Raw genomic sequence first — 15,899 nt, 5'->3', positions numbered from 1 at the left:
ATACAACTTGAAGTCTGAATTTTGGTTTTCCTTTTCAAGATTGTCTTGGATACTTCTGAGTACTCCTCTCTTCTGGTTCCATAAAAATTTTAAGATGTTTGGTCTAGTTCTGTGGACAATGCTGTTGATATTTTTATTAAATCTGTAACAGATTGCTTTGTGTAGTATATATCTTAACAATGTTTTTCCTCCTAACACGTGAGCATGGAATGCCTTTCCATTTCTTTGCATTGTCTTGAATTTCTTTAATCTGTTTTATAGTTTTCAAGGTACAGGTATTTTATCTCTTTGGTTAAATTTATTCCTGGATATTTTATTGTTTTTGATGCAATTGCGAATGGGATTGTTTTCTTAATTTCACTTTCTGCTGTTTCGTTATTAGTGTTTAGGAATGGAACAGATTTCTGTACATTGATTTTGTATCCTGTGACTTTACTTTGAATTAATTTGTCAGTCCCAGTAATTTTTGGTGGACTCCTTAGGAGTTTCTCTGTATAGTATCATGTCATCTTTAAATAGTGAAATAAGGAAAACCCAATTTGAATTTCAACTATTTCCTAGACCATCCTGATAAGGGTTATTTTTTGTTTCTTAGAATGATCTGGAAATTGATACAAGAAATTTCTGAGTATCTTTTAAAATTTGTACATATCACATATAAATATGTGTATAAATATGTATGTTATACATATATGTGTATAGTTGTATATATATTTATGTATAATTAGCTGTACACAATTCTCTTTATTAAATGTGTTTATTAATTTTAGTAGATGCTATTGTTGTCTTTATAAAATTCTGAGTTTAAGACCCTATTTTTGTATCATGCCTATTATAGATCATCTATGTATCTATCTATCATCTCTCTATCTATCTATATCTATGTAACTTCAAGCTAAATGGGCCTTATTTGTCACAAGAGTGAATACTCTGGTATCTAAAGTAAGCAAAAGCAGCTGTGCAGCATTACTGAGTTCTGATATATTGAGTATTTCTGACGGAGTATGCTACACCATAGACTGTCCCAAGGATAAAGTCATGGTAAGTAGTATATAAAAAGAATGTGGCAAGGCATGCAGACCTGAGTAATACATGGTTTTGGAGGAATCTTATGTCCATCTAATATTTTCTCACAGATTTTAATATGTATCCCACTCTGTTTCTTCCACAAGGCATCCACTTCACATATATTTCAGCATATAGAGGCAGAAAAATTAGAGCTCTGGGATCCAAAAGATGGGGATTCAATCTCTTTTAGTATGGACTACTGATTTATCCCCTCAAATGTCAGTCTCATCATTTTTTTTAAAGATTTTATTTATTTATCACAGAGAGAGAGAGGGAGAGAGAGCGAGCACAGGCAGACAGAATGGCAGGCAGATGCAGAGGGAGAAGCAGGCTCCCTGCCGAGCAAGGAGCCCGATATGGGACTCGCTCCCAGGACGCTGGGATCATGACCTGAGCCGAAGGCAGCTGCTTAACCAACTGAGCCAAATATGGATGTCAATAGAGGGTTGCTAAATGCTCATATATAACCATCTGTGCACAGTGAAGACACATAATCGGTGCCCAATTCATGTTAGCATAATGTGGACAATAACTGAGCTAGAGCCACATTTCTATATATCGAACTCATCCCAAATTTGAAACAACCAAGAATACAGTTAAAACAACTTAATCAAACATGTCTTACATTCTTTCTTTTAAACCCAAAACATACAGGGTTTTCTTTTACAAGTTTTCCTGAGTTCCTCAATTTGCAGCCCTTGAATGAGAACTACTAGATCCATTCAAAAATTTGGCATTTTGCCTTTGTTCATATTAAACTTTTAAAATGTTTTCTAACATTTGATGATGTTTATACCTCTGAATATTTATTCCTCAGGTTTTATGGCTCCCACAAGAAAGAGCTCCTTCCTCTCTCCTCTCAATCCATTTCTAACTTGTGTTCTCAGTTAATTTAGTTTATCCAGATCTTTCTGTTCTCTGAGACTCTGTCCTCCCTCTGCTTAAGGTTTCAATTTAGTGTGTGGGAAATTCCTTGACACCTGTGACTTTTTATATCCCCCAAAGTTCTTAGAACAGTAGCAAGCTGATAGGAAATGTTCAATATACTTAATTGAAAAAAAAAATCTCATTCTAAATATGTGATCCAGTGTTAGGTCATAAATACAAAAGCTTGAGTTTGGTGCTCTTGTCGCATCCTAAGAGGTCACATCTGAGATGTCAATTCTTTTTTTTTTAAGATTTTATTTATTTATTTGACAGACAGAGAGCACAAGTAGGTAGAGAGGCAGGCAGAGAGAGAGGGAGCAGGCTCCCTGCAAGCAGAGAGCCCAATGTGGGGCTTGATCCCAGGACCCTGAGATCATGACCTGAGCTGAAGGCAGAGGCTTAACCCACTGAGCCACCCAGGCGCCCCTGAGATGTCAATTCTTATAGCTTACACCAAAAATGAACCAATGGTGACTCATTACTCTAGAATTTCAAAAGTCTTCCCTACTAGCACTTGTTCTAACTTGAAGTTCCTTCATTTTGGAACCCCATTTCATGAAAAGAAGCCCTGGAATGTATTCTTCTTGAGATAAGCATGTTATCTTTCTTAAGATACTTTCATTAAGTTAAAATAATAAATAAGGGTATAGCAGAGGCCAATGTTGGTTAAGGGTAGAAGGAGGAACTGGATTTTATTTGGAACAGTTCTTCATTTGAATAAATGTTTACTGAAGTGAGTAAGCAGAGACATTTCCATCTATAGTTTGGAAAGGAGACAGGAGAGGGAGCAGTTCAAAGAAGCAGAAGTCTAAATTTTCAGGAGTCAGTTTTAAATTCTGTCCTTGTGCATGTGCATTGCAGACTTGATATGAGTACCGGAGTTCTAGGTACAATGTATGGTTCTTTTATGGTCAGTTTGTTATTCATCTCTGTATCCCAACACCTAGCACAGAGTGACAGAAACACTGTTGTACTGAAAAATTATTCCTCTCTGACTCTGGATTCTTCTTCAGAGACAACTGATTGATCAAGGTAAAATAAGGCCAAGTTAAAATGTGACAACACAGGGAGAAATACTGTTAAAAATAGTGTGATATTAAGAGAAGATGGTAGGTTAGAAGATGGTTAGTATCCCTGAGCTCAGGTTCCCACTCCACTACACCCAGCAATGCATGGTGTGACCCACCACAAAACCTCTATTATCTTTAGCTTTCTCTTTTATAAATAGGATCGTAAATCAGTAAGCCTTTTCCCCCTAATTAAAAAAAAAAAAAAAACCTTTGATTCTCCTAGATTAAAAACTAATTTCTTCAACTGAAGAAATTGCTTTCATTTAAACTTTTATTTAAAAGAACTTCAGTTGAATAATATCCTGCTGTACATATTTCTTTAAAATCATTACTTTCCAGGATTTTGTGATGGATTCCAACTTTAGACTGTATATAGTATACTACAGTATAGTATTTAAGAAGGGTGGAAAAGAGATAAACACTTATGGAACATCTCATATAAGGCAGACTTTTCACATTTATTTCATTCTCAATCCTTGTGAAGTGGGAATTTTCTCAATTTAAAAATGAACAAAACAGAGAAGTCAAGTATCATGCCAAAGGCCAGGTAAGAGCTGGAAAGTGCCAGGCTCTCATCTCAGTTCTGATTTAAAAATCCATGTTCTTTTTAGCACATGATCCTGGCATTCTGTTTAAAAAAAAAAAAAAGGTAGGTATTCCATTGAACAGATGGAAACACTGAAGTACAGAGAACCAGGGACTTCCTCAATTTTGTAGTAAATCAGCACTTTCGGTGCCAGGAAGAAACTCAAGTATTTTGGAGTATAAGCTCACAACATGTGCAAGTGAGGGAAAACATCCTTTTGTATGATAACTTTATTTGATGCCAGTATGAAACTTTCAGGGTTTTAAAATGATTAGATGTGAGAAAACTGGGCTTGTTGTATTTATATTTTTAAAAAATGAAATTCTAGTAATGCCGCTGTATTCTAGAGACTATTTCAAAAGGAACATATTTTATATCCTAGAAATTGATGAAACTCTTTTTTCCAAACCATGCACCCTAGCCTCATTAGATCCCCAACCCCTGCCTCACACATACATGATATCGAGAGCATGACAGGGCTTAATGTTGAACTTTATTTCTTCTTTTATAAGTAATTTTCTTATCTGAAATTAATTTGTAATGTTACACAGTACTCTACTTCCTCTTCGGAAAAGAACTTTTTCCCTCTGTAAGTTCCTTGTGTTGGTTTTTTTCATCCTCTCTGTCTGTGTTGGCTTCTAGCCCTCTGTTCCTTTCAGTGCATTTGGTCGTTTGCCAAATGAGAGTCATCACTTAGCCCAAAAGTATCGTTTTCCAACACACAGAATCAAAAGGAAAACCCCGCCTATTACACCCACTGCTAATTATCATACCACAAAACTGACTAGTTGCATCACTGGACCATCACTTGTGAATTTCTGCTTTCCAGAGCTCTTATTCCTGCAGAGAACGAGTTTGAGCCTCATGGAAGATATGCCTTTAAGCCATTCAGGTCCTCAAGGGACACGCAGATCATCCTGGAAGCAATGGTGCCTCTACTCAGTAATAGCTCTTTTGCTGTTGCTTTTCTCCTTCAGTACACTAATTCTCACTTTTCTTCCACTCAAGGTAAGGAGATCATAGTACCTAAAATTGCTGCCTTTCTTTTCAAGTCTATTTATTATCATTGCCATTCAGTATTGTTAGAGCTAGTTGGAAGAGACGTGTTGGTATAGAAAATGCAAAAAGTTTCAAGTTTGTCATGGCATATGGCTTTTGAGGTCTATATAAATGTTTTGAAATGAAAGGTACTAGAAAATGCTACATGTTAGTTGCATAGCTGGGTCAGATAGAATCATTTAATTAAATCAGTCAATTGATAGATGCCTTGGAATACTTTCTCCCTTTCTGGAACTCTGCTAACCCCTCTTGGTGGAATAAAGGTATGTATAGAGGTATAAAACATATGCCTGCCTTCAAGGAATGGGATGCAACATATAGTCTTACTGAGGGAAAAGATAAAAGGAGATAATGGAAGACAGAAGGAGGTGAGTGATCAGTGATTAGTGCATCTTCGTGGAAGGAAATGGCACTGAACTAGGAGGTAAGATCTGGATTCTTGTTCTAGGTCTCCCTAGCTGTATGAATTTAAGAAAGACATTTAGTCTTTCTGGTTTCTTCATCTGAAAAATGGTGGTAGGAGAATGGATTTGTTCACTCCAGTGCCCCTTCCAGCTATAAAATACAGTGATTAATAATTCATCTAAGGATAATAGAGAGCATAAATGCTTTAGGAATTCAAAATAGGGGACAATGGCTTTGGGCTAGAGTGATCAGGGAAGGCTTCATGGAAGAAGGAGGAAGCACATTCGTATTTGGGAAGCCCCTGATGCTTATCAGGAATTTCCCATTGAGCTCCAACCCAAGTTGTGGGTCTAGTAAAAGAACTGGAGATATATTAGATTCTTCTTAAGTTTTTCTGACTGTTGACTACATAGCACGGACTAAAAGAAAATAAGAAATGTTTTATTTAACTTAAGAGCTAGACTATTTGGGGGTACATTTGAAGATTCTGAGCCTTGGAGATAATATAGTAGTATATGCCTATCTAAGAAAGGGCCATATGAAATTAGCACCTGCAGACACATTTTTCTAAGGGGACTGGCTGGTGAAATCTCCAAAAATGTGTTTCTGTGACTCAATTTAAAAGCCACCGAGAAAAGATGCAGGGGAAGGGCACGTAGTTGCTGGTATTAATTTAGTTAGGGGAAGTGTAGCTTTGGTCACATTCCTAGACATTAAACCATTAATCTGTATTCCCCAGTTGTACACAAGGATATGCAACAGAGGCCTTTCTAATCATGCCCCTACTCTCTCCAGGAATGTATCAAGCAGAAGTCTGAACTTCCTGGAGAAGTGATGCTTGAACAGAAAGAAAAGAATTGTCAGGAATTCTGAGGGTTTTGATTTGTGAAGAAAAGGAAGGGTGAGAATAGCAATAGCTTAACTTCGGAAGATTTCGCCCCTTTAGAGCAACCTCCATTTTTAACCAGATTTCCTGAAGAATATAAGATAATGTTATAGGTGTTATCCATTCCTACATATGGCTAGGGAACCAATGCATAGAAGGGGCTGAATATGTCCTTCTCAAAGGAACACAGCGGCTTCTGCAAAGGGAAAGAGGATGTCTAATAATGCCAGAGGGACCTAGAATGCCTCTTGCCAGAATTGAACTTGACTAAGCCCATGTGTTTAAGCTCGGATTCTCTCTCCTAGACAACATGCATCTTCTCAATGAAAGGTTCGTCCTCTAAAGAAATAGCCTAGAGTTTATTTCAAATTTGGAGAGATTTTAAAGGTTTTCAGGATACGATCATGATTGGATGTCATAAAGGCTTATTTCCTATAGGAAAAGCCAAAGGCCTGGCTGACGCGATGCAGTAACTCACTTTCTACTTGCCTGCACTTCCCGTTCCTCATTGGCCACAAATAAGTATCTCAGGAAAAGAGGGCTGTGTGGCTAGCGGATGGTGAGTCATTATGAGGTGGCTGTTCCACCTTCTCACCACACGCATGAACCTTGGAGGATTGGTTGTTGTTTTTTTGTTGTTGTTGTTGTTGTTGTTTTTAATCCTTTCTAGTTTTTATATACAAAACCCCACTTTCCAACATCCCCAGGCACTAATTCAAAAAGGATTAGACAGGAAGATTGGCTTCCTCCACACCAACAGAAATTTCTTTGGGAGCACAATCTTTCTCCTGCCCCATCCCTATCTTTCGAAAGACATTCAACTGGAAGGATTGGCTATGAACCCAAGGAGTTTGGTCTACCCCCTCAGTGAAAATAACCTCACAGAAGTTATCTCTAAAATGAAGCACAACAAAACAAAAAAACCCCAAAAATGAATGTTCAGAAGAGTTCCCTGCTTCGATGAAATGAAAGATGCTTCCAAAAGGAGAAGTCAGGCTTGTACTTAGAAGCAAAATAGAGTCTGTTTCCAAATGTGATCTAAGTAGGGTTGGTTGTTGGTTTGAAGAAAGAACTATTGTTTTGGTCATTTGAACCCAAACATTTAAATCTGGGCTTATGTCATAATGGAGTTACAAGAGCAATTGCTCCTTCAAAGCAAAAATGAATTAAATTAAATGGAAAGTCCCATTTGTTTCTTCATAAATGGCTATTTACCTCTCTCGTAAACATCAGCGGTATTATAAATAGAAACTGCCCCCACAGAGGAGCAGGGGTGAGACTTTTGAATCAGACGGGCTGTTTGGATCTCCGCATAGCCTCTTATCAGCTGCATGACGTTGGGTTAGTTACTTAATCCCTCGCAGACGTACTTCCTCATCTGCAAATGAGCTTGCTACTTCCTACCCCATAGACCTACAGTAAGGATTAATGAGATCAGAGGGTGCCTGACCCGTAGGGGGCTCTCATAGATTACAGTGATTCATATTCACATTATTGCTGACATTGTAATTTAATTAAAAAAATTTAAACTTAATGAGGATAAATTTAAAAAGGCTTTTAACAAAACGGACATTCCTTGTTCATCTGTTTCATTTCCTCAGCTAAAGACATAAACAATGAGTCTTGGAACACTACATCAAAAACTAATGATGTATTGTAGGATGATTAGCATAACACAATAAAAAATAATAATAAAAATAAAGATTATACCTCACTGCCAAATAGAGGATTTTTGTGATTGGACAGAGTCTCATTTGTGGCAGTAGAAAATGTCAGTGGCGGTTTCTGTAGTTCTAAGTAGACATTAAGGCAGCCCTAGTACAGCACCCACGATTTCTGTTTCTGGCAACTAATTTGTCTGTGGCCTCAGGTTTCTCCACACACTCTCTATGCATGATGGGAGACACCACAGATGCTATCTGTGCCACATTCTTTGGCACTCACTTATATTTAGGTTGTTACCCAATTGCCTCATGTGTGTGATCATGTGTTTCTGGAAAAGTCATAAGCTGCCTAAGAGGCGAGGACTATGAATTGTGTGTGTTTCTCTTGCTTACAATGCTGGCTGGGATTATAGGATCAATGTTTTGTCCCGTTCTTCATTGTGACCAGCATCATTATCGAAACAGCTAATATTTCATAAGCAGGACCAGATCTGTATGGGCAAAGCCCTTCTTCACGATTATTATATTTAAGCCCATAAACACCATCAGTAAACTAGGTGCTATTATGTCTCCCATTTTATAAGTGAGAAAACAGAAGATAAGGGAATCTAGCACATGCCTATCATGGATCAAACTAAACTGAATTTCAGCATTTAAGACACCCCAAAAGGGTGTCTCGTAATGAAATGATTGCAAGAGCAAAGACAATTGTAGGAATCCAAACTTTCTGATTGAACCTCCTTATCAACAAAATATTTTTTAGTATAATCCCACCGTATATGCTAATTTATTATGTTAGCTATAAGGGCTAATACAAGGTATAATAAAAAGATACACAAAATGAAAACTTGTAAGGAACCAAATGACATGCTTGGAATAGTATATTCACAATATTGTCACTGTGCATGAATTGTTCATGAACCTATCTAAGGCCTCCTATGAACCAGATTCTGTCCCTCTTACTTAAGGGCATTGACTGCTTCAACAATGATCTCCTTGCTCTTGCGTTCTATTTCACACCCCTCCTTCCCCTTTGCTGGAACATTCCCTTTAAATAGCAACAGATAACCATGTTGTCAATTCCTCCATGTTCAAACAAAACCAACGACTATGAAAAACAATAAAATCAAAACATTTCTCTGACCTCTCATCCCCATCCAGGCTCCATTTAATTTTTCTGTTTTCCCTTACACCAAAATTCCCCCGATTTTTCTTTTCTCATCTGGTCTTAAATCCATTCTAATTAAGCTTCTGTCCTCACCGCATCACAGCAACTACTTTTGCCAAGAACCCCAATGGCTACCATATTATCAAATCCATCAGTTAATTCCCTGTCCTCACCTCACTTGACCCAGCAGCAGCATTTGATAGAGCTGATCACATCTCTCTGAAATACTTTCTTCTCTTTGTTTCCAACATCACACTCTTCAAGTTTCCCTTCTGACTCACTGGTCTCCTTTGGTGTTTCTTCCTCATTTCCTGACCTCCACACCCTGCAGTGTTCCAGTGCTCCTTTCTATCTGTACTCACTCCCTTGACAATCTAGCACAGCCTCACGCCTTGAAGTGTCTCAGAGAAGCTAAAGATTCCAAAATGTATATCATCAAAACTCCTTAAATTCCATCCTTGTAGATCCAAAGGCCTACCTGACACTCGCGTCTGCCTGGGTATGTCAGAAGCATGAGTCATAAACTTGATGTGTCCAAAAGTGAGCTCATGAGTCTTTCCTCTCAATTTACTCCTCTTAAATCTTGCTCATTTCAGTGATGAACAACTTTACCTTTTCAGTTACCGATGCCCAACATCTTGGACCATCTTCATCTTCTCATTTTCTCATCCCATATCCACGTCCGGATGGCCAGCACCTTGGTCAGAGGCACCATGCCTTCTTGCCTAGAGGATTTCAGTGATCTTTTGGCTGGTCTCACTGCTTTTGCCCTGTCCTCTCTTTGCTTTATTCCTACCACAGCAGCCAAAGAAATCCCATCAAAGAAAAATGTGCAATATCTTTAAGTTCAAGCAGTCCCTTAAGCCCTTTTCCGCAAGGAAACTAATGAACTTTACACAGTACAAAAAAATTTTTTTTGTGGTTATACCTTATTTTACTATTAAGTATTTTAAAGTCTTTAGCATTTAAGTACCAATATTTATAGAATTAAGCACACTGGTGGCTTCTTGTAGCAAGTGAGCTGTGATATGTCGCAACAGTTTGAAGCTTGCCTCCTCATGTTACCTCAGTTACTGTAAACGGTGTGATTGTCTGGATATTAGATGAGGCGGCTTTACCAGTCTGCATTGTGAATACTTCTATAGTTTAACGTTATTAAAAAATAAAGATAAACTTAACTAGAGATTCTATTATTTTCTTTTCACATGCCGATGAATCACGGTGTAGGGACTGGGGTGTGGAGACTACTGTTGATAGATAATTCCTATGGCCCATGAGGAGGAGAGTCTGAGATCAAATAGTTGTCCTGTTAGGTGGATGGGATGAGACCTTAACTTTGGCCGAGAACACCCAAAAGGGCTGTTGGGTGATGAAAGGGGAAGACGGAGCCAGCCATCTGCAAAGGAGAGCTGAAACAGGCAAGGCAAAGTGGAGGGCAGGATTTTGTAATATGGCGAGGGAAAAGAAGTTTGCTTCAGAATCTGAAGCCTCTACCAAATAACCCCATGAAGAAGGTTGTGCCATGGCCACCCTCCTGACTGGCTCTTCTTTTTCTTCCCCTACAGACTGCCAGTGAACCCTGCATAGCTAAGTTCGGTAAGTAACCTGTCTTGCACGCCTCCTTTTTACTTTTCGTAGTATTTGTTCCAAGAAGGAAGCCCATCTTTCCTCACTTTTCAACTACTATTTATAACTGCTTATCACGTCCGAGCAGTTTCTAGGAGCTGAGACTTGAGAAGTAAACCAGACAGACAAACTCATGCCTCGATGAAGCTTGCATTCACCGTCACACATCTGGGCAGGAATGCACATCACTGTTCCAGAGCCAGACACCTGAAACCCCGGAATCCACCTTTAATTTTGTGTCTTCAATAAGCACATGTTTCAAATTTCTACCACCTTTCCCTCTGACGAACTCAAAGTTCTCACAGTTCACATGTTGCTGGTACCCAGCAGAGTGTGTGTAGGGCGACATTTTTGTTTCCAAATACATAGAAAAGGAATGAACACCAGGGAAGTGGCCACTTTCTTTGTGCCTGTCCTCTCCGCTCCTGAGCCCCTTTCCCTTAGAGTGATGACCCGGTATTCACTAAGAACACACGTTACAGTTTATAGGTACACTGAGAATGCCTTAGAATCCATAAAAAATAAATGCATTTGAATTGTTTACATATTTCAGGACCCCCCCCCCCCACAAACACATTTCAGCCAAGAGCAGAACATTTCTAAAGTTAACAGCAATCCCTCTTTTCCCATAAAGTTCTAAATGCCGGGCTTCCCTGGCTTGTGGGAATTACGGAATCTCTTTTTAGTACTTGTCTCTGCCTTTGTAATTTGTTTTTGTTTTTCTAGTAAATGGAGTAAAAATAATATGTTCGAAATTTCTTCTCGAGGTGATAAAATGTTGAGAAACTCAAGTGCTGCTAAGTGGCCTCAAGTCTTTAAGTGGCTCCTACTGTAGAATGAGAGAACCAGTGACACTTTTTCCTGGTGACTTGCCTTTTGTCTGTTAAGTATTACGTGTAAAGCAGAAAGAAATTCTGGGCTTTGGGCTCATTGAAGGTACAGAGAGACTTTACTACTTGCTCTAGTGATCCCTCCTTCATTATCCTTCAGAATCTACCCTCAGAGTCTTATAATCAATCAGTTATATATAAATAACAATTTAAGTCAATGTGTGATCTCTTGTGCATTGCTTTCTTGTCGAGGTTTCTAATTATGAAATAAAAGCTTTTCCCTCATAAAAAAATTACAGAGAATTAGATAACAGGCCAAATAAGTATTTTTGAATGATCAAGATACTCCCTGGGGCTCTGAAATACATTACTATGCAAAAACAATTAACACTAGAAAAATATGTAAATTCCCCATATCCCTATAAAAGTAAGTGACAAAGTCTTGACTCTTTCTCCATCCCTTGACAGTTTTAAACTAGGGATATTTATATTTAAACACTTAAAAATTTAAATTTTTGTATTTAAAAATTCAAATAATTTCCATTTATAAACTTGTGAATTGGGGCGCCTGGGTGGCTCAGTGGGTTAAAGCCTCTGCCTTCAGCTCAGGTCATGATCCCAGGGTCCTGGGATTGAGCCCCGCATGGGGCTCTCTGCCCAGCAGGGAGCCTGCTTCCTCCTCTCTCTCTGCCTGCCTCTCTGCCTACTTAGGATCTCTGTCTGTCAAATAAATAAATAAAATCTTTAAAATAAATAAATAAATAAATAAACTTGTGAATTTACCATGATATCCCAAGCAGATCTTGGGATCCAAAGCCATAATTTAGACATAATACATCTAATTCAGGAGCATGGATGTATTATTCAATCAAGAAATATTTATTGAGCAAACAGTAGGTTTGGGGAACTTTTAGGTGCTGAAGATATAGCAGTGAGCAAAACAGAGAAGCACGTGTGCTCAAAGACATTATATTCAAGTGGGTATAATACAAACAATAAAGAAATGAGCCACTTAATTTATAATGATGGTGACGCACCTTCTGTGAAGAAAACTAAAGCAGGATAAAGGGAGAGATGGCAGGAGAGCACTATTTTCTGTAGACTGATGAGGAAGGTCTCATTGATAAAATGATACACAATAAATAGTATTTACATAGAAAAGCATGAATATGCGTCCTGTCGAGTTTGGTCATCACAGTCCTGGTGTGTGAGTCCTCTCTCTCTTCTCCTTCTTTAGTTTCTTTTACAAATACTGATTGACAACAGATGGAGTGACCCCTAAAACTCAACCCATTTTTCTCCTCCAAATCCATTTCTTTAGAGCTCTAAAACAAGGACTAGATACTTAAAATATTAAAATTGTGGTTGGAGAAAACTAATACAGACTAGGGAGAGAAACAACCTGTAAGTGGGAAAGAACTATCATCAGGAAGGGGATGAAATGAGTAACCACGCTTTCCTTTCTTTTCTCCTCTGTAAATGTCTTACAGGACCATCCCCTTTAAAATGGCAAATGACATGTCCTAAGCTTCCTTGTGTGAATAAGACAGCGAATGAGAAACTGGAAATACTTCAGAATGGCTTGTATCTCATTTATGGCCAAGTGACTCCCAACACAACCTACAAGGAACCAGCTCCTTTTGCGGTGCGGCTACGTAAAAACGAAGACATCATACAAGCTCTAACAAACAACTCTAAAATTCAAAATGTAGGAGGGACTTATGAATTGCGTGCTGGGGATATTCTAGAACTAATATACAACTCTGACCATCAGGTACTAAAAAACCACACATACTGGGGGATCGTGCTGCTGGCAAATCCGCAGTATAACCCCTAGAGACGCCTTTTGGCCTCCGCGCCATCTTTCCCACGTGGAGAGATGCTGGTGATTGCGTTGGAGGAGGCAGACTTTCCACACCCGCAGCTTGTCTGAGCATACAAATCAACACACATAGAACCTCTCTGCATGTGAGTTTTCATCTCTCAAGCTTATCCAAAAAAGACTCAGAGGACAGGCCAGAGACATTTGTTTACCTTCGACCTTGGGTCAGCAAAGCTGCTCTATCAATCCGCGAGAAATGACTGTGGGTCGCTCAAGGACAGAAGGTTCTCAAAGAGTCTGTGTCTAATTCTTAAATCCTTGGATGGGAAAAATGTCTTATTGCCCTGGGAGCCTTACCTGGTGTGCAAAAAAAAGATCCAGGGCAGTGGCCTGGCCTTGTTCTCATATTCTTGGGCTGTTTCACTTTATTCTTCCCATACTCCTGTCTTTCGAGGCCCTCCTAATAAAAGTAACCAGACTGGGAGGGTGGCCACAGATATGCCAACAACACCCCACTTTAGATGTGATGATGTTAAGAAGACAGAGAATACTCTGGAGATTTATTGGGGCGCAGCCACAGCGGGCATAGAATGGAGTGCACTTTACTTGGGAATTTCCCTTGATTTCATCACGTTTGGGATGTAGAAGGCTTTATAAAACAAGCTGGTCAAAGCCTCCTTCTGAACCTTGACACAGGGCTCATGAGAAGGTGTTGATGTGTCTACATGTCAGTAGTAAAGAAAGAGTAATCATTAGTAATCCTAAAATTAAACCCTAGAAATTTGTATCATCAGTAATGTATTATGTCATGTAATAATTTCGTATTTTTAGCTGGCTCGCCACAGTTGGCAAAGTGCTTTCATGTATCACGGGGCGACTCTATGAAGCAAATGAGGCAGGTGTTTTTGGCACAATTTTAACAGTGAAAATATGAATGCATCTGGAACATAAGTAACTTGCCTCAACCCATAGAAGTAGTGATTGATAGGGCCATGGTCTTCCCCAATGTGTCATAATATCTCAGCTTTAGGGTTAGTATTTCAGCTACGAAGTTAAGTCTAAAGAGCTTAGCAGATTATCAGCCGCACTCCCTTTCAGCTCAAGGTGGGTAGAATAAAGCTACAACGAACTTTCCTTTCTTAGCAAACTATTTTTCATTTCCCTGTTTGAAGCAGGGCACATGAGGTTGTTGCTCAGCGCTTACTCCAACCAAATCCCCGTCCTCACTTCAAAGAGCTGATCTTGGTCAAACATGTTAACTTCCAAAAATAATGACTAACCTTCAATTCAATGATAGCTTGCTAAAGATTTTAGACTCTGTTAAATTAATTAGCTGTCTGTGGATTCTTGTTGAAAGCTATGTAATATGATGACGTGATAGCCCATTTAAAATATTTATGGATATCTGTAAAAAACTATATTATGTTAATTAATAGTGTTACATATAAAGTTAATTTAAAAATATTTGTATTGTATAGTACAGAAATCGCTGGGGAGTAGAGCAAGCCTAAGGCCAAGATGTTTTTTAGTCTTTTTAAATAAAACATCTGCTGAGTGGTTGTATTGGGCAAAGACCTAGACACCTTGCTTCTCTTGCATTTGCATATCTTCTCAGGAAAGTAAAGTTATATCACATATTTATAAAAACTTGTTATTGATTGTTGTTGATTTATAAACAACAGTGTGTTGCAGTGCTGGAGGGAGCAAGCACTAAGCTCGTGACGGCTGATTGTTAAGTTTTCCAAAATTTTGCAATCTGGTTATTAATTACAGCCATTCTTGAAATTGGCCACAGTGGGACTATTTAAACCATGGGAATTGGTGACACTGCAAATTAGGGATTTTCCTTTGGGACAGCCTGTTCACCAGCACACCACTGTTTGTAAAACTCTCCTTCTTAATGACTCCTCTCTGTTCCTGCCTCGTTCCTGGGAAAATCGAGGCAGGCAAGGGAGAGAGTAAAACTGTCATACTCCCAGCAAGAGTCCCACCTGGTAGTGATTTCTCAGGGCAAGAGTGATCTCAGCACCTGCAGCCAGAGAGAGGGCTACTGACAGGTGACCTTGAAGTTTCCTGGTGGTGTCATTTCTGCCATTGTTTTCATGTATACTGTTTCCTTTTTCCTTCAAATACTTGAAGGTAATAAATGACAATAAAAAAATAAATAAAATAATAATAAATAATGCATTTATTATACAAAGATTATACATTTGTATAATACATACATACAAAAATTATACATTTTTGTATAATAAATGTATATCGGTAAGTGAACTGTAGCTGACTTATCTGTGGGTTTATCAGTGTAGCGTCTGTGATGTTGAGAACATTCAGGGGCTTCAGAGAAAACCTTGACCGCGTGAACACACTTGCTCTGCTAGCATTAGGCAAAAGCGAGAGCTGGATGCAATTAGTTTTTGATTACGGGTGTCCCAGTCTCTTTTTTTTTTTTTTCTTTTAAGATTTTATTTATTTATTTGACAGAGAGAGAGACCACAAGTAGGCAGAGGCAGGTAGAGATGGGGAGGAAGCAGGCTCCTCCCCGAGCAGAGAGCCTGATGCGGGGCTCGATCCCAGACCCTGGGATCATGACCTGAGCCGAAGGCAGAGACTTTAACCCACTGAGCCACCTAAGCACCCCTGTCCCAATTTCTGATGAGTTCGTCCGACAGTCTCACATTCTGTCTTCCACCCACCCCTCAACTCCACCTCAGCCATTCTCACAACAAAGCCATCACCAACACTTCTTACACTAACTTTTTTTTTTTTAAACCTTCCATTTTGCTCA

General features: G+C 38.8%; 1 protein-coding gene across 1 annotated transcript; it reads left to right on the top strand.

Moving 5' to 3' along the window:
- The first annotated feature begins 4,472 nt into the window (after nucleotides 1-4,472).
- Nucleotides 4,473-14,758, top strand: TNFSF18 (TNF superfamily member 18). Its single transcript, XM_059413986.1, has 3 exons — nucleotides 4,473-4,659; nucleotides 10,399-10,429; nucleotides 12,780-14,758. The coding sequence occupies exons 1-3, from the start codon at nucleotides 4,516-4,518 to the stop codon at nucleotides 13,124-13,126; spliced, it is 522 nt and encodes a 173-aa protein (XP_059269969.1). The 5' UTR covers nucleotides 4,473-4,515; the 3' UTR covers nucleotides 13,127-14,758.
- The last annotated feature ends 1,141 nt before the right edge of the window (nucleotides 14,759-15,899 follow it).

This window comes from Mustela nigripes, chromosome 10, assembly GCF_022355385.1.
Source record: "Mustela nigripes isolate SB6536 chromosome 10, MUSNIG.SB6536, whole genome shotgun sequence".
NCBI classification, from domain to species: Eukaryota; Metazoa; Chordata; class Mammalia; order Carnivora; family Mustelidae; genus Mustela; species Mustela nigripes.
This window is presented reverse-complemented; position numbering and strand designations above follow the sequence as displayed.